The sequence below is a fragment of the Pogona vitticeps genome, chromosome 1 (assembly GCF_051106095.1).
Source record: "Pogona vitticeps strain Pit_001003342236 chromosome 1, PviZW2.1, whole genome shotgun sequence".
NCBI classification, from domain to species: domain Eukaryota; kingdom Metazoa; phylum Chordata; class Lepidosauria; order Squamata; family Agamidae; genus Pogona; species Pogona vitticeps.
Window position 1 is genome coordinate 160,657,302 of NC_135783.1, and position 23,168 is coordinate 160,680,469.

The window sequence follows — 23,168 nt, forward strand, 5'->3', positions numbered from 1 at the left end:
AATAGAAGCAGTTCGTGATTGGCCTAGACCCAACACCAAGAAAAAAGTCAAATCATTTCTTGGGTTGGTGGGCTACTACAGAAAGTTCATCCCGAGGTTTAGCGAGATTGCGGCTCCGCTGACCGATCTGACGAGGAAGAAGGCTGATGACCGCATCCCGTGGACCAGCGACTGTGAGGCGGCGTTCCAGAGGTTGAAGGAGGCGTTAATCAACTATCCAGTCCTGCGTGCTCCAGACTTCGACCGGGAGTTCATCATCTACACCGATGCGTCTAACAGCGGGGTAGGAGCAGTTCTGTGCCAGGAGGATGAAAATGGTGACCAACATCCAGTGTCCTACCTGAGTAGGAAACTTCAAAAAGGTGAGAGACATTTGGCAACCGTGGAGAAGGAGTGTTTGGCCATAGTCTACGCGATCCAGAAGGCCAAGCCTTACATCTGGGGAAGACATTTTATTCTGTGTACTGACCATTCACCATTGCAATGGTTAAAGACAATGAAAACCCACAATAGCAAACTTATGAGGTGGGCTTTAAATCTACAGGACTATGACTTTGAAGTGAAGGTGGTCAGAGGGTCAGTGAACTGTGTTGCTGACGCCTTATCAAGAAGACCTGAAGAATGAAGACGGCGAAAGAACATGGACTATGTGTATATAATGATGACAAAAGTTAAATGTACCTGGTTTTGAATTTGGTTTGTATGAATAAAGGTAAATTGATGTAATGTATATGGTAAATGTTTAAATGCCTATTTGCTATGGTTTAACTTAGAATGTAAGTATAAGTAAGTATAATATGGTATGTATAACTGTTGTTGTGTATTTTATTCAGGTTGTTTTTTGGTGAAAAGCACGTTAGCTTTCCCCCTACAAAACAACTTATAAAGAGGGGAGGTGTTACATACAGCACTGATGTTACCTGTCTGTCATGGGTTTGGAGGGAAAGTTCCATCCTATGGGGAGTGGAAGGCGGGACATCAGGAGGAGGGGCTGTACTGTATAAATATGTGATGCCTGTGTGGTGAGAGGGAGATGCTGAGAGACACTGGGTTGTGACGAAGCAGCAGCTGGGAAGAAGAAGCTGTTGTGGGAGTCTGTGTGTCAGACAGGGTACTACTGTGTGTCAGAGTACCAACCTGATAGGTTCAGGTGTCTGTTGGTTAGCCAGAACTGATAGGTTCAGGGTCTGTGCTTTAAGTTAAGGGTTCTGTGTGAACCAAACTGTGTGTGTGTATGAGTGAAACTAAGCCACGTTACTTTATTTTATTCACCGGATTGTTTTATTTTTCCCTGTGTGTATTTAAATAAACCTAATTCTTTTATTGTTTAAAAATCCATCCCTGGTCTGTGTGACTTCTTAAAGGGAATGGTTGGTGGCAGCTTAGTGTAACGTGTGGCATATCCCAGTAGGTCTGGGTTTGTCACACTTAGTTCTGGAGACATAAAAAGCCAAGGCTCTTCGTACATCCAGGGTGTGGAGCATGCGCTCGACATCGGAAGAAGGTTGTGGAAACAACGTTGGAAGAGAAAGAGGTTGGTTAAGGTGAAAATCAGAGACGACCTTGGGGAGGAAGGAGACATCTGGATATAACAACACCTTATCCCTGAAGAACTGCAAATATGGTTGATCACAACGCAGGGCTGCTAATTCACTGACACGCCGTGCGGAGGTAATAGCCACCAAAAAGAGCGTTTTGAGAGTCAATAGCCTAAGATCACAAGTGGCCATTGGTTCAAAGGGGGCGCGCGTGAGAGATTGAAGAACCAGCTGGAGTGACCATTGAGGAACTGGTGGTTTTGCTGGGGGTCTCAGATTAGAGAGTCCCTTTAGAAAGGTCTTAACAGTAGGGTGGGAGAAAAAACGAGAGGAAGGCGAGTTCCTGGGTTGAAAAGACATTACAGCAGCCAGATAGACCTTAACGGTAGACAAAGATAGGTTAAAATCAAACAAATGCCTCAAGAATAACAGCAACGTGGAAAGGGATACCGGGGATGGGACAAAACCTCTGTCCCCGGTGAACTTGAGGAAACTCCTCCATTTTTGTGCATATAAGGAAGTGGTGGATGGTTTCCTGGCTCTATCTAACACTTCCTTGACTTGTGGGAGATCCTCCAGGCAGTCAGATGTAGTGAATCCACGTCTGGGTGAAGAATGGCACCTGCATCCTGAGTCAGGAGGTCCGGTAGTTGTGGTAGCTTCCTGAACTCTGAAGACATACCCACGAGAGTGGGGAACCAAGCTTGGCGAGGCCAATAGGGGGCTATGAATATGGCGTTCACCCTTGACTGTCGAAGTTTCACCAACGCCCTCTGGATCAGTGGAAGAGGGGGAAAGATGTACAAGAGGGGATGGTTCCAACGGAGCATGAAGGCATCTCCTAGGGATCCGGTGCCTATCCCTGCTCTGGATGCGTAATTGCTGCACTTGGCATTCCGTTGAGACGCAAAGACATCTAGAGTGGGGGTGCCCCATAGGAGACACAGGTCTTGAAATATTTGGGAGTTGAGTTCCCACTCGTGGGTCTGATATGGGAGCCGGCTGAGGCCATCCGCTAGCGTGTTGTCTGCCGTGGGAACGTGTATGGCATTCAAGAAGACATGGTGGAGACGACACCATTCCCAGAGAATCACCGTGAGATATAGCAGGGACGGAGAGTGCGTGCCTCCTTGCTTGTTTATATAGTACATGGTCGTGGTGTTGTCTGTTATTATCTGAACACCACGACCACGTACCATGGGGAGGAATGCCCGAAGGGCCTTGATGACCGCCATCATCTCGAGAAGGTTTATGTGAAGATTGACCTCTCGTGGGGACCAGAGCGCATGTATCCTGTGCGGACCACAATGCGCTCCCCAACCCGACGGGCTGGCATCGGTAGTTATCTGAGCCGTCAACCGCAGGGGTTGGAATGGTCTCCCTATCTTGAGATTTGGTGCATGCGCCCACCATTGTAGTTGGGTTGCAAGTTCCTTGGTGACTCGAAGACGCTTGTTCTGACTGTCCGTCATAGGGTCGAACAGAGCAAGAAACCATGATTGCAGAGATCTTAGTTTGAGTCATGCATGGGACAAGGCAGGGGTTGTGGACGACATGAGGCCTAAAAGGTGTTGCGCATGCCTCGCTGTCACTAGCGCTCTTGGCCGAAACCGCTTGACCGCTCTCTGAATCTTCCGGATCCTCTCCCCGGGCAAGAAGACCCGGGCGACGTTGGAATCCAGACGAGCGCCTATGTAATGGACCACTCTGGAAGGAGAGAGATGGGATTTCTTTGCGTTGACAGTAAGCCCCAGTCTCAGCAGTAGGCGAAGAACAAGCCTGGTGTCCTTTAAGGCTTGAGTTCGTGAGGGCGAGACGAGAAGCCAATCGTCTATGTATGGGTAGACGTGGACGTGTTGAAGACGTAGGTAAGCCGCAACTGGGGCCATCACCTTTGTAAAAGTCCTTGGGGCCGTCGAGAGACCGAAGGGTAAGGCCAGGAACTGGTAAACAGTGTTTTGAAACAGGAAACGAAGGTATTTGCGATGACTGGGGTGGATAGTAACGTGAAAATAAGCGTCTTTGAGGTCTATGACCACAAACCAGTTGTTTTTCTTTAACAGGGGCAAGATTGATTCCAACGTGACCATACGAAAGCGACGAGGACGAAGGTAAGTGTTCAAAAGCCTGAGATCTAAGATGGGCCTTATGCCTCCGTCTTTTTTTGAAACAGCGAAATATCTGGAATAGAACCCGTTTCGCAGGTCTGTGATGGGAACTGCCTCGACAGCATGTTTCTGTAGGAGTGATGTAATCTCGTCGTCTAGAGCGATGTCGAAGGGCGTGTGACATACGAACCCTAGTGGAGGTGACTCGATAAATTCCAGTTGGTACCCGTGGGCAATAATGTTTAGGACCCACACATCGCTTGTGATTGAGAGCCAGTCGTGTAAAAAGGGGGAAAGCCGTGTGGAGTCTGAGTGGAACGAAAAATTTCTTGGAGAGTCAAAGATAACGTTTGGGTTTTTTGGCAGGTGGTTTGAAAGATTTCCTGCGCTGAGACTGTTGAGATCTGTAGCTGGGAGCAGAAGAGGATGCCCTCGAGGATCTTTGTTGAGGTAAGTTTCTGTAGGCTTTAAAATTTTGGGAAGACTGCTGATACTGGCTGTAAGACCTCCGCCACTGGAACCTGTTGTAACGTGGCTGTGTCTGAATGGAGTATGACCTAGCAGTCTTTTTGGCCTTATGGAGATCTTCTAGGTGAGTATCTGTTCTTTCATTAAAGAGGCCAGTAGCATCGAAGGCCAGGTTCTCCACTTTGGCCTTCACGTCCTCTAGGATGGTCGCTGCTCTTAGCCAGGCATGTCTGCGGAGTGTGACTGCTGACATTAGGATTCTGGCCGCTGCCTCTGCGGCATGTCTAGTAGAGAGGCGCTGGTACTTAGAGACCGTCTGAGCCTCTTCGTAGAAGTTTAAGAAGCTTTGTCTGACGTCTTGGGGGACGAGTTTAAGCCCGGGCAAAACTTTCAGCCACAGTTGTTTCTGATATGCCCCCAATGCAGTCTGATAGTTGATCAGCTTGATGAGGAAAGCCGTGAGCGAGTAGATCTTTCTGCCAATTATTTCCAGTTTTTTGCCTTCCCTGTTAATAGGGGTGACGTGCGATTTGCCAGTAGGTTTAGTGCAGCTGGTTTCTACCACTAAGGAATTTGGAATCGGGTGCTTAGTGAGAAATTTCGTATCCGCACCGTGAACTCGGTAAAAATTTTCAGTTCTACGTGGTAAGGCAGGAGTATCAGAAGGGTGTGCCCAGTATTCCTTTATAATGTCCAATATTGCAGGGACGAAGGTCAAGCTAGGTGGTGGAGACCTTTCCTGGTTTATATCACCAAAAATAAGGTCCTCGGTAGCAGGTGCAGGTTGATCCAACTCAAGTTTGAGAGTCTTAGCGAGTCGTGATAGCATTTGAGAGTAAGAGGAGAAATCCTCAGAGGGCGAGGAGACGTTGGCATCTCCTATATCCGAGCCCACTGCTTCCCCTTCTGGGAGAACACCCTGGTCCTGGTTCGGTTGTGTAGGAAGGTCTCGGTCTGAGTTGGTAGACAAGACCGAGGAAACCTCGTCCGGGTCAGAGGAAAAAACGTCCCTTTTCCTCTTGCGCGAGGACTTGTCGACGTCGATCCCTGCATTCGATGTCGAGGGTTGCGGTAGAGAAGGAATGACAGCAGGGGGGGCAGGCAGAAGCGACTGCGATGGGGCATTGATAGGTGGGTCGACCTCGCCCCCTCGATGCCGACGTCGACGATGAGGGGGTGACAAGTCCGATGAGGAAGCAATGTAGACGTACTTAGTCCTCTTGCGCCTCCGACGTCGGTCCGGCGACGTCGACGTCGAGCTGGTGGAGGTAGAGCGGTGTCGGTGTCGACGACGCTTAGCTCGACGAGAGGACTCAGAGTCAGATGAGGTGGAGGAATGCCTCCGACGTCGATGTTTATTCCGACGTCGATGGGAGGCGGAGCGTTTCCTCTTGGGGGTACGCCTCCCCCGCGGAGATCTCGACGAAGAGGAGGATGTTGAACTGTGCCTCTTCTTGTGCGCGCGTTTTCCTCTCGGCGATTTCGACCTCGAACGGGAGGGCGAGGTGTGTTTCGTCTTGTTATGGCGCTTCCCCCGCGGGGACCTCGACCTCGAAGGAGAAGTCGAGGTCGACAGAGCCGGAGACCCCAGCCCATGGGTCGATGGGCTGTGCGGGACCGAAGTCAGGCCTGTGGTAACACCCACAAGCTGACTCGGGGTCGGAGAAACCATGCGCGTCGGCATGACCGGCTCGACTTGTCGAGGAGGCAGAGGAGGAGCTGTCTCCGACAAGTATGCCTTCTCCCTCGATGAGTCCTCAAGTATGGGAGATGGGAGGGACTCAGAGATCGGTGGGAGTTGAGTGGGAGCATCCTTGGCTTTGCTTGAAGATTTCGCCTTACCCTGTTTTGCCGGCTTAGCTGAGGACGAGTCAGATCTCGTTTTAGCAGATGGTTTTTTAGAAGCAGGCTGTTTGGTTTGCCTTGCTGAGGTTTTAGATGGTCCCGGTTGGGGAGACGCATTCGCCTCCCGTCGTGGGGTAGCCGAAGGAGAGACCATTTCCGAATCCGAAGGTCTGGTAGCCGACAGGGTGGACTCCCAAAGATGATAATTCAGCCACTGTTGTCTGGCTTTCAGCGCTGCTCTAGTGAAAGTCCTGCAATGTGTGCAGGACGTTGTAAGGTGTCTAGCCCCCAGGCAAAAAAGACAAAGATCATGCGGATCCTGGTGGGGGATCTTGCAGGAGCAGCGCACACAACGGCTGAAAGGGCCTGACGGCATAAGCCGTTAAGGGTAGAAAAGCCCGTGGAGCAGTAAAAAGGGTGGGAAAAGTCCGAGGCAACCAAAGTGAAAGGAAAAAACGAAGCAACGAAGTCCAGGCACAGTCCGCGTCAAGGGGCAGTAGAAATACGAGAAGTCCAGTCCAATCCAAGTCACAAAAGCCGAAAAAGAGTTGTCTAAAGAGATTAATAAGCGGAGCTCAAAAGAGAGGTTCCGAACCGCAAGGCGGAGAAATGGAACTGAGGCTAGGGCGGGCGGGAGCATGCGCAGTAGGGGCAGCATTACGTTTGTTACTTTCTCTTTCAGAGCTCTAGAATATTCCGAGAGGACCGACGCAAGCGCCGGATTAACCCTTTGTGTGCATTCACAGAAGACCACGATGAAGAAACTTCACATAAACCCAGGGTGACCTCCCATCTAGTTGCTCATCCATTTCAGGAAATAAATCTCGATACATTAGATTTATTTGTTACAATGTTACAGCAAAGGTCACTAGTGGCTCAGCAGCTAGCTCATGTTCCTTGTGATCTTGGCTCATTAAATAGAGTTATACTTCATTAATAATCTTATATAAATGTTTGCTGAAAGGCAACTTAAAAAAAATTTATGACATGAGGCCAGACTTTGTCATAATGCTGAAAGGAATTGTTAAATGAGATTGGAAAAGTGCTTTCAAATACAACTGAGGGCACAGCTTGCAGTTATACCCACTAGCCATTGGTATATTCTACAACATTTTGTCCTGTGAAAATATATTTCATACAACAGCCATATCTGCTTCTTAGGGATTAAAATATCAGAGGAGAAATTTCAGTCTATAGCTTTATTCTTTATACTCCTGGATGTTTGTATTCTGTACTAAAAGAAAAACACACCAAATTTCTGCCCCACCCAGCACATTTTGCACAGAATCAGCATAAGTAACACTAAATGATACATTCTATACATTTTCTTAATCTGCATATTTTAAACAGAATTGTAAAGGATCTCAAGGGTTATGGAGTCATATTGCTTAAACTATGCAAATCAAGTAAATGTGCAGGATTTCTCAGAGTAGGTGATACCTTTATAAACCACTTAAAAATCATCATGCGATCTGCAAGATTTGAGGATCAGGGTCATCCACTTTGTCAGGCATTTACCACTGTGAAGAATTTAAAGGCCAAACGTTCATGGCAAGATGGATTTTGCCAAGAAAGTTACTCTTAGATGTAAAGTTTAAAAGTTCTTGGTAAGATGGGTTTCACCAGGCATGTCTTTCTTAGATGTAAGTCAGGAGAGATGCAGGCTGCATTAGAGCTGTTGTTTTAAAGTTACACCCGAGGCAGCTGTGGATTGGATATCACAAAAGAGTATTTTTGAGTGAGGCAGAAGAAGTAATTTTTAAAAACACTGTATTAGGTACTCAGCAGTGGATTCAGCTCCAGGCAGATTCCAGGAGGAAATTTTCAATTTTTGTCTTAGTATTTTTACAATCGATGCAGTACATCAGCAATGGCCTAAAAGAGTGTATTTTTTTTTAAAAAAAAACTTCATTGTTTCTCCATTGAGAAGTGGAAGAAGTGTTTAATTTCTCAGTATCATGAGATTGCTGTCCTCTTAAGCTATTTCATGATATGGGACATTCAAAGAGGAAGGGGCTCTACCAGATAGGGTAACTTGAGGGTCAAATGGACCAAATGGCATACTGGATCTCAACTCAACCTCTGGTGACCCTATTTAGGCCAGTCCAGCCCGCTCCAATGAGCCCATGTAAACCAACCCACCCGTCACAATTACTACCCCTGTTAGCCTGCCATGTGTTAAAAAGGGCTGATGTTTTGTCTGTAGGACAAGGTATGCTTCCTTGGAATTTGATCTGTAGGGAGGAACTCGTTTTTAAAACCCAATATGTTGGTGCTTTTACCAATCTTGAATTTGCTTTAATGAGAAAGAAATGTGTGTTAATTATTATAGGTTGCTATCAACATCCCTTAGAGCAGAAGTGTGAACCAGCTGTTGCTTGGATGTTGCTGACTCCAGTTTCTATCAGTACCAACCAGCATGGCCAACAATAATTATACAGAATGGGAACTGGAGTGCAACAGACCATGAGGCTCTTCCTAAGCACATTATACAGCAACAGTTCTGAAATGCGTTCTTGAAGGCTTTCATGGCCGGGATCCGATGGCTGTTGTGGGTTTTTTGAGCTGTTTGGCTGTGTTCTGCAGGACATGGCCAAACAGGCCGAAAAACCCACAACAACCATAGGTCTGAAATGATTTGGTAACATACCCTTGTTGATTTTTGAGAATTCTTCACACTCTCCACCTCTCCTTTACCACCGTTTAACCCCTTAACAATGAAAACATCAATTTGTACTTAAAATTAAAAATAAACATATAAGCTTAATGAAACTATTTTAAATCAAAACAATTAAAAACAGTTATTCTTGAGAAGTCCTATATTCTAACAATCACAAAAACTTGTTTTAAGCTGATAAAAACAGAAAAATAAAAAAATATCTTTTTCTTTATGAAAATTCCACAGCGTCACATCTCCCTTGGAAGTTCTTCATGCCCTCTAGTTTGGAAACCAGTGTTCTAGAGTCGATTTCATAGAGTCTTAATTTTGTAGAAGAGCTCAGTTAGAATCCTCTCTGAGTTGGACATGTAACTTGCATATGCTCCAACATGGTCAGGCACCCCAAGTCCATGCCTTGCTGCAAATGAGAAATGAGATCCTTGGCACCATAAGAGAAAACCACCACATCCTTAGCACACTCAGAAAATTGCCTAAAATATTTAAGGATATAGTTGAAGAAGCAGGAGGGGAACCCAACAGTCTATTTTTTAAACTGCAGCATCAATTCCATATGCACAAAGCAAGCAATAATATTGTGATTATGGATGCACTATTTCCCCCTGTACACACATTTTAATGAGCCTTGTACTGTACAGTAAGGCATTGCTCCTGAGATGGAATACATCATGCTGAAAACTCCTTCTGATGTTCATTTATTTTCCGTCTGCAATGAAACCTATTTAGGCTTGGAAATTGTTTCCATCATAGGAGTCTAAATGTCCATACACTGTGCTTGAAGACAAAGTCAATATATATATATATATTCATTTCCCAGATATTGCCTGGCAGTCTGACAATAGTTCCTTGTTGTGAACTTAAAGATCATAATTATTTAGATTATGAAGGGAAAGGCAGCCAGTACTGTAATTAACTTGGTGAAGGAAGAGCTTATATTCCATGTTTTAACAATCTGTGTGACATAACAAGGGGAATGATCCACAAAGAATGAACCCAGAGAAGGCTGCATGTGCAGTGGTCCAACTGCACCACCCATTCCACTAAAAAAGGCGGAGGAGCTTGAGAGACTGTGCAAACTGAACCAGTGCACACACATGAAGGCCTCTTTAGAATACCTTTGCCACATGGTGTATTATCTATGCAGTGGAATGGTGGAACACACACCTGCTCCTTTATCATTCTGCCTACAAATCCAGATGAGGCAGGTGTGCTTCTTGTCATGGATTGCTCCCTAAAACAACTTCTATACTGTAGTTTTCCTTCAGTTCTTTGCCTTGTATTCATTCTTGCTTACTGAAGGCAATGGGATTCTCTTTCTCTTAATCTCACTTACTTTAGGGAGGGAAATGATTCTTGAAATAACAGAAGGAATAGCAATGGCTGTTCTGTAGGATTGCACCACAAACTTTATTAGAACCCAATTACTCTTTTTATTTTAAAGGGTACAGAATTATCTTTCCACTGCATTTTCCCTTAAGTTATGTTTTGTCTGCTTTATCTCAATTTTGACATGACAGAATGCAGGTCCCAAATTTTGTTACAGCAAGCACAATAACCAAATAATTAATAGGCACTACTAACGTCAACCTTGTTGGGCATGAGACAGTGTTCAAAATTAAGATGCTTGGGTCAGAGAGGTAATGCTGTCTTCAATTTCTGAAAGCTTTTTCAGCATTTGATTCAATTTGATCTCATCGAATTCCATAGTCAAAAATTCAGATTCCTGGAATAAAGAAGGAAGGAAGATGGTTAGGTTTAGAGATGATTTCCATAAGAACAATGAAATAGTTCACCACCACTATCATCTGCCATTGCAGGAGTGACTGTATACATGAAGATAATTTGAGGTTGATTCTATTCCCTTTCCATTCTATTTTTTTCTTTCTTCCACAGTCTCAAAATCCTCTAACATAGTTATCCCAGTCTAATCCTAATGGTGTAAATTAGGGAAGTGAATTGCTTCTAGCTAAGAAATAATTGTAGACATTATCTGTTGTGTGCTGAGTCGCATGTCTACAGTGATTGCTTAAGTGGAGGTGATTTGCCTCTAAAAGTTAGGCTTGTTAGCATTGTAACAGTGTAACGAAAATGAGGATTTTGGCCCATGTGTTTGGAACAGTCCAAGAAAGAAACAGGATGTTGGAAGGAAAAATCCACACATATCTTTATTTCCAAGGGACAGCGATAATCAGTCTACTGCAAAAGCCCTCCCCCACAAACATTTTGGCATTGGCATTCTGTGGAATAACTGTGTAGAATCACACTCCAGCATGTCAAAATACATGCCAGCATGTCTGAAGAAGGGGCCAGTAATCTTTGAAAATTCACACTGAAATAAAAGTGCAGTCTTCAAGGTGTGACAGCTAGGCTCTTGCATTGTTTCTGTTACATGTGCTGAAACAGACTAACAGAATGAATGCAAGCCCAGGTGAAGCAGATATGCTGCAAATCCATATTTATGCTTTTGAATAAGTGGTTTGGGGCATTTTCAAGCAGTGGGAGGGAAATAGAAACAAAGGAAGGGGTGATATTTATGTGCCACATCTACCTCCAATTTTTTCAAACTCTCTGTACCATAAAATGCAAGGAAAACACAAATATCTGTATCCAAACACAATCTACATATTCCAAAATGCTCTTGAATGTACACAAAATAACTTTTACATATGGGACGAATCTTACTACAGAAGTAACCCATTTATGTTGTCAAGAGACAGTTAAAAATTAATTATTGTGAAGAATAACCAGTGGTGAAGCTGGGTTTGGAGGCCCTCCATGTGTTGATAGGGGCCAGGGATGGTATTGGGATTTTGCTGGGTTACCGTGTTCCCTGCGACCCAGCCATCTCCTTATGAGAGCTGGTGTACTTTGTCTCCATGGCATTGTTGGAATGCCGGAGGCTTTTGGTCTTGGGTGATTTCAACATCCATGCGGAGGCTGCGACATCCGGTCCAGCTCTTGAGTTCTTGGAAACCATGGCTCCTTGAACATGTCCCAACATGTTCACGGCCATACCCACGTGGGTGCTCATATGGTAGTCCTGGTTTTCTCCTCCAAATGGAGTAAGTGTGGTCTGATGGTGACTGACCTCGTGTCAGTTCCCTTGTCATGGTCTGATCACCACTTAATAAAATGTAACCTCTCAGGGGCTCTCCCACCTCACAGGGAGCAAGGAGCCACTTTAATGGTCTGCCCTCGAAGGCTACTGGATCCTATAGGATTCCAGGATTCCATGAGAGGGATTCCGGTTGATCTGGCTGGTGCTCTTGTCGAGGCTCTGGTTGAAGGCTGGTTTACAGCTGCTATCAGGGCTGTAGACACGATCACTCCTAAAAGCCCTCTCCAATGCAGAGCTCAGCTTGTGTCCTGGTTTAATCAGGAACTACAAACAATGAAGCAAACTAGGAGAAGGCTAGAGTGCAAGTAGAGATGGAAGCTGTCAGGGTTGCGACTAACCTTTACCTTGCTAAGATAAGGGCTGCTAGTTGAGCTCACCTCGCTGACCGGATAAGTGTGGCTTCAAACTAGCAGGCGGAACTTTTCCGTATGGTCTGTGATCTATCTGGAATTGGTCTAAGTGATGGGCCTCCTTCTAGTATCCCACCTGACCAATTTGCAGCATTTTAAAAATCTAAAGTGGAGGCCATCCACCAGGAGCTTTCTCCTTTTTTGGATACAGTGGATCAAGCAGAAATGTCCAGCGCTCCGCCTTGCCCGGTGAGTCTCGATCTCTTTCAGCCTGTGATGCCAAATATAGTGGATAAAGGCCACCACCTCATCTCTTGACCCTTGCCCGTCCTGGCTAATCAAAGCAGCCAGGCCAATAACAACTAAATGGGTGATAGCAATAATTAATAGGTCTTTCCTGGAGGGCAGGGTTCCCCCCTACCTCAAGGAGACACTCATTAGGCCCATTAGAAAGAAACCGAATTTGACGGCGGACGAAATTGGCAATTATACGCCTGTCGCCAATGTTCCTTTCATTAGTAAAGTAGTTGAGAGGGTGATGGCTGATCAGCTTCAGGCACATTTGGATGAAACAAACGCCCTGGATCCGTTCCAGTAGGGCTTTAGGCCACGCCATGGTACAGAAACGGCATTGGTTGCCCTGTTAGATGACCTACTGAGGGAGGCCGACAGAGGGAAAACGTCTCTGTTGGTCCTCCTCAATATCTCAGCTGCCTTTAATACCGTTGACCACGGTATCCTCCTGAGGAGGCTCTCCAAGCTGGGAATCGGTGGCCTGGCTTTGGCCTGGCTCCGATCCTTCTTGGAGGATCATCCTCAGAGAGTGCAGCTTGGGGAGAGGGACTTGGCCCCGTGAAGCCTCAACTGTGGAGTTCCACAGGGCTCAACTATCTCCCCAATGCTGTTTAATATCTATATGAGGCCGCTGGGTGGCGTTATCAGGGGGTGTGGAGCACTGTGCCATCAGTATGCTGATGACACTCAGCTCTACATCTCCTTTTTTCCAACCACAATGGATGCTGTTCTGTCCCTTCAACGCTGTTTGGAGTCTGTAGTGCAATGGATGCAGAAAAATGGGCTGAGGCTAAACCTGGACAAGATGGGGGTCCTGAGCGTGGGTAGCCCCATCATTGGTGGTCTGGGAAACTCCCTCTCTTTTTTGAGGGGAGTGACTCTCACTGTGAAGAGTGAGGTTCGCAGCGTGGGGATACATGTGGACCCAGTGCTCACCATGGAAACTCAGGTGGTGTCAGTGGTCTGCTCCACCTATTTCCATCTTTGACGGATTGCCCATCTGTGTTCCTATCTTGATGTTGGGGCGCTCACCACTCTGGTCCACATGCTTGTAATCTCAAGATTAGACCACTGTAAGGTGCTCTATGTGGGGCTACCTTTGACACTGATGTGGAAGCTCCAAATGGTGCAGAACGCAGCAGCTATTAGTGGGGTGAGGAAACACCAGCATATCACTCCCACCTTGACCTCCTTGCATTGGCTGCCCATTCACTTCCATGTTGATTTCAAAGTTTTAATGATTACATACAAAGCCCTAAACGGTTTAGGACTTTGATACTTGGTGGAACGCCTCCTCCCTCCTAGGTCTACTCATATCACTTGATCTAGCCAGGAGGGGTGACCAAGGAGCCTAACGCCGAGGGAGGTCCAGAAAGAAAAAACTAGACACCGGGCCTTCTCGGCAGTGGCTCCCTCTCTTTGGAACAAACTCCCCTCCGAGATCTGTTTAGCCCCCTCGCTGGGCATTTTCAAAAACCAACTTAAGACCTGGTTATTTAGACAGGCCTTCCCTCCGGGCACTACTTAATTTATGTTTTCTCTCTCCATCTTGAACTGTTGTCAATTGCTGTAAATCATTGTAAAATTGTTATTATATATCAATTGTTTTTACTTTGTGTGTTGTGAGCCACCCAGAGTAGACAATGTCTAGATGGGCAGCATATAAGCTTAATAAACAAACAAACAAACAAACAAACAAACAAATAAGAATGTATCAACCTCTCGTCACTAAAGCCCACACCTTCGCATAAATGATTAAACACACACACACACCACTAGCCTTGGCTGAGAAGAATGGTAGGTTGTAGCAAACCTACACAAACCACACTGCCCATCTATGTTGGTTCTATCAAACGCAGATTTTATTTATACTAAAAAGGAGTGTCAAAACAATAAATAGTTTTTATGTAACTTTTAGCATTTGAAGTGAGAGAAACAGACGGCAAGAGGCAGAGGGAATATATTTTATCTGGGACACTAATACAGTAATAGATCATCACACAAATAGTCAAGTAACTTGTTCTTTCCATATACATCTATGGCTGTCTCACTTGCAGAATAATGCAAAATCTTTGAAAAATCATTGTTGATTAAGCTCGCAATGAGGTTGCAGCCCCGTGATTGCCATTTTGGGCATGGAGTCTCTTCTAACGGCTCATTACAGAGAGGCAAGACATAGTTACAAAGATTTGAGGTTTCTGGTAAGATAGTTCCCCATATGTATAACCGGCAGATTACGAAAAGCTGTTGTTACAGAAGGAAGTACAGTGGATAATGAAATTAAATGCCACAGCTCCTCGTGGTTTAAACACAGACATGGATATACGTTTTTTTCCTGTAAGAAGAAATCATTAAGGTAAGACTGGCTAAGAGTGACTATATAGAACCGTGGTGGAAATTGGAATTTTCCAGTAAGGTGATTTCATAAAGCTTCAGAAAGGAAAGGCTATTCCTTGCACGATAGCAGCATAATCCATTCTAAATCTTTATTTTGAGAAAACTAACTGAAATGTAATAGGTTTTGCATTTAAACACCCTTGAATAACAAAAGTTATTTTATGAAACAATAAAACATGAGTGCTTGTAATAATGTTGAATATGATTCTGTTACAGATGTCAGGGGACTGATTATTACAGCAATTTATTCTTATCAGATAGGAGATAAAAAGTAGTAAAAAAATAATAATTGTGTGCAGTCAAGTCAATTCTGCCTCATGGTGATCCTTTTCAGGGTTTTCCAGCTAGAGAATATTCAGAAGTGGTTTACCATTCCCTGCTTCTGGGACATGCTGGGATTGTCCAGCTTGCCCAAGGCGACACAAGGCTGGCTCTTCTCCCTGGAAGGACAATAGGGAATCGAATTCTCAACCTCTGGCTCCACAGCCAGTTACCTAACTCACTGAACTCTCCAGAAATAATAATCACGCACCATCAAGTCAATTCTGACTTACGAAGTAGTAAGCTACAGGTAATATGGCAAATTGAGAAGACAGAAGAACTTCTAATTGGCAAAAATGAGGAACATTGTATTTTGTGCCGTGTTTGTTATTTTCTTTGGAATAATTAAGAGCACAGTAACCTATACGAAGCAATGAATGAACTTCACACAACTTATAATTATTGGATTCCACAGATATGGCGCCTGAAGAAAGTACCATTTGAAACAAAAGATTTTGGATACCTGTCAAGGGATAGTTATATATATTCTTGAAGGCTTTCACGGCTGGGATCCGATGGTTCTTGTAGGTTTTTGGGGCTGTTTGGTTGTATTCTGGTTTTTCTTCCTAACATTTCGCCAGTCTCTGTGGCTGGCATCTTCAGAGGACAGGAGTTAGAGCTCTGAACCAGACTGACTCCTGTCCTCTGAAGATGCCGGCCACAGAGACTGGCGAAGCGTTAGGAAGAAAAACCTCCAGAACACGGCCAAACAGCCCCAAAAACCTACAACAATCACCAATAGTTATATACTTTCAAGATGATGATACAGAAGTAAAATCCAGGAAAAGGCTGCATGGTATATATAAGTCCCTATCTCGATATGGGGGTGCTCACAACCTTGGCACATGCACTCATAATCTCAAAATTAGACCACTGTAATGTGCTCTACGTGGGGCTGCCTTTGAGGTTGATGAGGAAACTCCAAGTGGTGCAGAACGCGGCGGCCAGACTCCTTAGTGGAGCAAGAAAACACCATCACATTTCTCCTATTCTGGCCGCATTGCACTGGCTGCCCATTTGGTTCTGCATTGACTTCAAAGTCTTAATGTTTACTTATAAGGCCCTAAACGGTTTAGGGCCTCGATATCTGGCGGAACGCCTACTCCTACCAAGGTCTACCCGTATCACCCGAGCGAGCCAGGAGGTGAGGCTGAGGAGCTTGACGCCAAGGGAGGCCCAGAAGGAAAAAACAAGAAACTGGGCCTTCTCGGCGGTGGCTCCTCATCTCTGGAACAAGCTTCCTCCGGAGATTCGTATGGCCCCTATGCTGGGTATCTTTAAAAACCAACTAAAAACATGGATGTTCATGCAGGCCTTCCCTCCAGTCAATATTTGATCTTTTTCTTTATTTATCTCTTTACTTGTTTTTATTTTTTCCATCTTGTAGAATTTGTCATTTAATGTAATAATTTTTTTGTGTTATATATATTTGTTGTTTTTATGTGCGCATCTGGAAGCCGCCTAGAGTGGTCAAAAGACCAGATAGGCGGGATATAAAATAAATAAATCAAATAAATAAATGAATAAATAAGTACATACTACTTATATACAAGCAGTATAAATAATGGCTTCATGTTAAAGAGTTAGAACCTGGAGTGGTTTCCAACATTTCTCCAAAGTACAGTACAACAGGAAATCTACTTGAACAGTTTGAATAAAGAAATGATAATGATGTGGTTAAAGTTTTTGAGAAGTAACTGGAATATAAACATATGATAATTATATTTTTGTTCTCACTTGAATTTGTGCATGACATATAGGAAATTATTTCACTGCACAGATAAATTCCAGTCGTAATTTCATCACTGTATATGAGCTAGGTGGTTTTGCATGCAAGCTGGAATCTAAATGGAAGTCTCCACTTAGATTCTGGGTTGTGCCCAAGGCCAGCCAACTTGCATGCAGCAAGAATCACATGGGGAATTGCAGCAGGGGCTCTAATGAGCACCAATCTGCTTGTGCAGTGATATCACTTCCCTTATGCCAATGTAAGTTATGTCACAGGATTTGGGCCAATCAGTTAGTCTAATTTATACATAACCCTCCCTCCAAAAATATAAATATTATTTACAGAACAACTGTATATGTGTTCACACACTGAGTTGGATGTGGCTATTTCCAGGTAAATGGTTACAGCCCAGTAGCTTTAGCCTTGCTATCATCAAATTTTGTCAGAAGCTATCAGGCAGGGCATTGACAAAGTTCGTGGTGGATTCTGTAAAGAAAACATTTTGTTTCTAATTGTTACAATCCTTTTGGAGCCAGCATAAATGGAGTATAGCTTTATCCTTCTGAAAACCTATACAGGTGTACTATAATGAGGAATTCTGAAAGGGGGCTACTCTCTTACACATAATTTAATATTTGATACCTATTTTTGGATACCTATGCCAATCATTATGCAATATCACATAATGAAAATTATTAAAAAGAGATCATGAAGATTTCTAAACAAGTGGTTCCAAACCTTTGATAACCCTTGAGTTCTTGGACTGCAATTCCCAGAAACTCCAGCTAGCACAGATAAAGGGTGAAGGCTTCTTGGAATTGCAGTCCAAGAACACCTGGGTTACCCAAGGTTGTGAACCATTGTTCTAAACATTATGTCCACTCAACTGGACAAAACCTATTATTGTCAGCAGCCTTCCTAGAAGTGAGAGTGAACATACATACAGTGGGGTCTTGACTTAAGAACGGCTTGAGTTAAGAACATTTTGACTTAAGAACCGCTCTCATAGGAAAATATTGACTTGACTTAAGTACTTAGATTTGAGTTAAGAACTGAAAAAAACCACGTGGGAGGCAGGGAAAGTGCAAAATGTGAACTTTCAGTTAACTGTTGGCCAGTGAAAAGGGTGCCTGTCTGCTTCCTCACTCCTCCCAGCGTTTAGAGAGTGGATTGGGAGACAGTCTTCAGACTGCCTGGTACTGTACTGCCTGGACTGTATTTTCCCGGCCTTCCCTGAACCTTTCTGGACCTAAGAAAAAAAAAGAAACAAAATATCCCCCTCCAGTGGTCGAAGGCGGAATAGCAGCTTCCCATTAGTTTCTATGGACGGAAAAGAGCAGATACGGATCAAATGGTTTTCAATGCATTCCTATGGGAAATGCAGATTTGACTTGAGAACATTTTGACTTGAGAACCGCCTTCCAATACGGATTAAGTTCTCAAGTCAAGACCCCACTGTACCACAAGCTAAGATGACAAAAATAAGCAGAAGCAAATCTATACAAACTTACTAAAGGAATATGGTGACTGAGAACACTAATGTCTACATATGTACTGGAGTTTAGACTGTGTTTTTGAAGAGAAAACCTAAAAAAGCTGACCACACCATATCAGAGGAAAACCTTTGTGTGTTCATGAAATTACCTAATCAAGTCTGACAGAATCTATTGGAGGGGGGCAAGAGGGAAGGTAGCATGTTTACATTTTCCTATTCCAAGTACAGTATTTCGCTTCAAAACTTGTAGTCTACTTTATATGCCCAGAAAGCTCCCGAAGCAGCTCACCAAAGATATAAATAAATATTTATATCTGATGAAATATGTGCATACAAAGTACAAGCAATAGCAACATACGCAGTCAAGAGAGTCTTTGATTCACAGTCCAGCCTCTGGGGAGATGAGGAAATGTGAAAGGCTATTTTAGCTAGGCTTGTCAGTTCTGCTTTCCCAGATTGATAAGTGCTGTATGCTCTTGTACAGTCAAATATGTTTCTTATCAAACCCTTCAAAATGGATCTTCATTTCCCTTGCCAAGTTTCCTAGCCTCCAACATTTTTCCATTGACATTTAACATTACTTTGAAAGGACATCAGCATACTCTAATGATTCATATTCTAGGCACCCATGCCTCTCTGACCCTACAACTTCATGCTATTACTTCCGAGTAATTACAGTACAGCAGAATTTCTGGACAGTTTTCAGCTTTGGAATGTATTTAATATGTTTATTAGCAAACATAACAAGTACAGGTTTTCAAGGCTGTTTCCCTTCCTGTACAGCCTTTTTAAAAAATCTTTTTTCCCCTCAACCTCTTAATATTGAAGAGATAAATACTAGCCCACTGAGTACAGCTTTTCTAAGTTTTGCCCCCAAACCACTTGATACAAACTGTTTTACATTATTTTGAAATGCAGACTCTCCTTTGGCCTCCCATAATTGTTCTGATGTTTTATGATGGGGAAAAGGCAACCAATTTCTATGTTCTATCTGAGGAGGAGGAAAATGGCTATTCTGCCTTCAAGAGGATTTTTTAAAAAAATCTACTAATGAAGAATCAATCTACAACTACTGGAGATTAAAGGACTGGAGTGACTGGATCAAGTCCAAGGACAGAGAAAGCTTTCCATTTGCTTTAGAACAGCAAATTTAATTTCACTGCTTTTATGATATTAAATTCCTTAAATTTCTCTATCCACTCTTTTTTAGCCATTAAAATAAAGAAGGATTATTTACCAGCACTGAAAGCAAGTTAACCTTCTCAGGCTTAGCTCCAGTTAGTATTTGCAAAGCATTACACACAAAGAACTCAAAGGATGTGTTCTTATAAGCCATAAGCCCAATTCACTGGCAATACTTCCTGCATTGGCTCCACTATAACTAATAGCAAATTAAACAAGAGCACAATTGTGCCCCTGCATACCGTTTATTTCTCAGCAAATTGTTTTGGTCTCCAAGAACGAGAGCAAACAAGATAACTGGACTACAGCAGTTGGTCATTAAAAGTCTCAACAGTGTTGAAAATTGTTCATTTCCATAAGCATCCATGTTTAGTACAAGAAATAAACTTTGGAGCAGAAACAAAGGTAATGTGAATGAATGTGCAGTTCCTTAACACAATGGAAGTAGGAGTCAGGAATGAACTGTGCTAACTTGTGGAATAAACTGTCCTGGAATTCAGAGAACCAGAACAGCTTTGGGGAAAGAATGAAGGACTTCATCCTAGATGAGTATGATCACTTGGTTTTTATCATAGAATGGCTGGGTAAGGTTGTCTCTCTCTCTGTATTCCAGAGACAGCCAACAATAGTCACTTCGCCTCTTCAGTTCTAGCATTCAAGAATGCCTTAAATATATGTCTTTTTCTTATTCCTTTTCTGAGGTACTTTTGGGTGACCTCAGGCCGTTTCCCCATGCATCCTTCTAGCGGTGTCCACTCTGTCCACCTCCTGATTACATATTCTGCCCACTGTGCTATTGTTTCTGTTTGGTGTTGTGTTGCTTTGCAAAGATTTGCTTCTGAAAATGGGTTAATAAATAACTGGAAGAAATAAATAAATAATCTCCCATTTGTTAACTTTCCATCTCATGTGTCTCTACATTATTGAAAAAGAGTGTTTTGTCATAATCACCATGAACAGTTCTCTCTGACTGTTGCTAGGAGACTACTCATTCATAATTGAGTTGGGTTAGCTGGTTTTAAAGCTAGATGTTTCAACACGGATCAAGACTGCTAAAATAGCCTCTTCAGAAGTTCACACTACTGGCAGGGATGACACAGACAGACCACAAAATGGAAGATAATCTTCAGACTGTAGGTACATGTTCCTGAGAAGGACAGATGCCCTGCAAATGCAACACAGTTTATGTACCTATAGAGGCTTGAGAACTGCATGAGAACATAAGTGCAGCACTTTCTGCCTCTGAACTGTGCTGTAGGACAAGCTGTTCTTGAAATTTCAGGGAATCAAAGGGCACACAGTATATTTGTGTCTGCTGTACCAAGGAAAAATAATAAATGGTAAAATAAATGGCAACCCTGAATATATGTACAGAGGCCTCGTCTACATCTGTGGTGCCTAGATTGCATCCAGAGCTGGAGTGTATAATGGGAATTCATCTACAGATTTCAAATAATAGATATGTGTGAGTTATAAATTTATTTCAAGTGGTCATTGTTTATAGGTTAATGGTCAAGTTACAGTGCAGAGAAATTACAGCAGTGTTTTATCAGCTGCATTTAATTTTGGCTAAAAATGCATAGTTTAATGTATTAGCATGAACAGCTGTTCAAAATAGTCACTGTAGACCGTCCAACTCCCCAGGAGTCCCGTGACAGGAAAGCGAGGGAGGGACAATGAAAGTGCTGCAGCTTGGCAGGAGCATCCTTTCCCATCAAGGGGAACTTAATTCACACACATTTCTGCCACAGAAATGCAAAAGGATGCCCACCAAAAACACAAAAAATCCATAGCAGCCTTAACTGATGCCCTACTCTTTTCTGCTCCAGACTAAGATGGCAGTAGATGCTCAAGGTATAAGGTTTAGTGCGTCTTGCTTACCATAGAGAAAAAAATATGGCTGTGTTGGATCTGCATCTCCTAGCATGTAATTGAAGAGGGCTGCTTGGCTTTACAAGTGTTCCTATTCCATCACTCATGAAACATCCCTTTATTTTTACTTTTGCTCAGGCAGCTCAGGATGGCATGTATCAATAATACAGTATTCCATTTTACTCTTACAGCAGCCCTGGGAATTATGTAAAGGAGAAAGTTTTGATTTCAATTGAATCGAATGAATTGGGATATGAGCCCAGGTCTCCCCAATCAAGCCCAAACATTCCATTGCCTTTCCTTAGCAAGTTCTATTAGCACCACATGTGCATACAAGTAACACTTTGTTTACATTTTCATATAGACTGTTACCAAGGTGAAGAATAAGATTCCAATCAATTTAGCTTATTTAAACAAACAAACAAACAAACAAACAGAAAACTGTTTACATCTTGCTTGCGGCTGCTATATTTGATGCACCCCCTCCATAGCAATACAGTGGTACCTCGACTTACAAACTTAATCCGTATTGGAATTAAGTTTGTATGTTGAAAAGTTTGTAAGTCGAGGCAAACTTTTACGTAGCAATGCATTGAAAACCATTTAATCCGTATCTGCTGTTTTATGTTCGTATGTTGAGGCGCTGTTTGTAGGTAGAGGCATTAGTTCCCATAGGAACTAATGCAAAGCCGGTTAATCCGTCCTCTACCACTAGGGGGAGAACTTGGGCAGGAAAGGTTTTTTCTTTTTTTTGGTTTGTAAGTCAAGGCTCCGTTCGCAAGTCAAAGCAACTTTTTGCGAACGGAGCCGTTCGTAACTCGAATAACTTGCCAGCAGGGACACTCGTAAGTCAAGGTACGACTGTACTTTGAAAATGTGTTGGGTTTATGGCAAATATACACGTGACCACTTTGTTGCCTACCACCCAAAGCTCTTGGAACAATCAGGCCCTCCCCAGTTAGCCTTTTTGGAAGGACTAAAGGCAGATGTAGTCCCACAACATGTAAAGGACAAAAGGTTATGGACCTTAATGAAGGCAATTTGCCCATAATGTTCCCTACCATGGTTCATTTTTTTGCCTGTTGCCTGTCTAATCAATCTCAACCAAGTACTGTCCCAATAAATTAGCAGTGTCCCATATGATATTGCTGAGAACTGATGTTAATCATGTAACATGTTATAAGTTCTGACCTGTGGAGAGCTGAAGGTGATCAGAACTCAAGATAGGGTATTCTAGGTGGCAACGATCTAAGCATGGAATTCACTTCTCAGAGAAGACAAAGCTGGTTTCTTCGTTTTTGGCCTTCAGGCAGTGGGTATAAACTATTCTGTTCTGCCATGTTTTTACTGATTAAGGCTGTTCTAAAAATCCAAGAAGGGCATTTTGTTGTGTGTATGCTCTTCCTGTAAACTCCTTGAAGCCTAACCAGATGGACACAATTTGCAAATACTTTTAAAAAGTGGAGATAAATCTTAAAATTATAACCCCCACAAAGATAACATTTTGAGAATTTCAGTTTCCCCTATTCCTATCTGAATAAAACATACAGTACACACATATCAAGACAGCTGAATTTGTCATGATACAGTGGTGCCCCACATAGCGAGGTTAATCCGTTCCGGATTAACCTTCGCTATGGGAAAACATCGTAAAACGGATCAAAAACCCGCATTAAACTTTGTTTAATGCGTTCCAAATGGGCCCAAAACTCACCGTTCTCCGATGTTTTCCCTTGTTCCGGTGGCCATCTTGGGTGTACCGGCGGCCATTTTG

General features: G+C 43.4%; 1 protein-coding gene and 2 long non-coding RNA genes across 6 annotated transcripts in view; 2 read left to right on the forward strand and 1 right to left on the reverse strand.

Moving 5' to 3' along the window:
* Nucleotides 1-3,463: 3,463 nt before the first annotated feature.
* LOC144583577 (uncharacterized) lies at nt 3,464-9,244 on the forward strand. The gene is made up of 3 exons (XR_013537450.1): nt 3,464-3,649; nt 4,013-4,096; nt 6,642-9,244. It is a non-coding gene; the product is annotated as an uncharacterized LOC144583577 (long non-coding RNA).
* A 775-nt stretch (nt 9,245-10,019) lies between these two features.
* COMMD1 (copper metabolism domain containing 1) overlaps nt 10,020-23,168 on the reverse strand; it is a 115,233-nt gene continuing 102,084 nt past the window's right edge. For all 4 annotated transcript variants that reach the window (XM_020790600.3, XM_020790598.3, XM_020790601.3 and 1 more), the window contains one exon: nt 10,020-10,359. Coding sequence is in view for 3 of the 4 variants with exons in the window: in XM_020790598.3 (XP_020646257.2) it covers nt 10,252-10,359 (108 nt within the window). In the remaining variant the exon portion in view is untranslated. The remainder of the gene's footprint in view (nt 10,360-23,168) is intronic.
* Nucleotides 10,356-23,168, forward strand: part of LOC144583578 (uncharacterized) — a 30,105-nt gene continuing 17,292 nt past the window's right edge. Inside the window, exon 1 of the long non-coding RNA XR_013537452.1 lies at nt 10,356-14,754. This is a non-coding gene — a long non-coding RNA (uncharacterized LOC144583578). The remainder of the gene's footprint in view (nt 14,755-23,168) is intronic.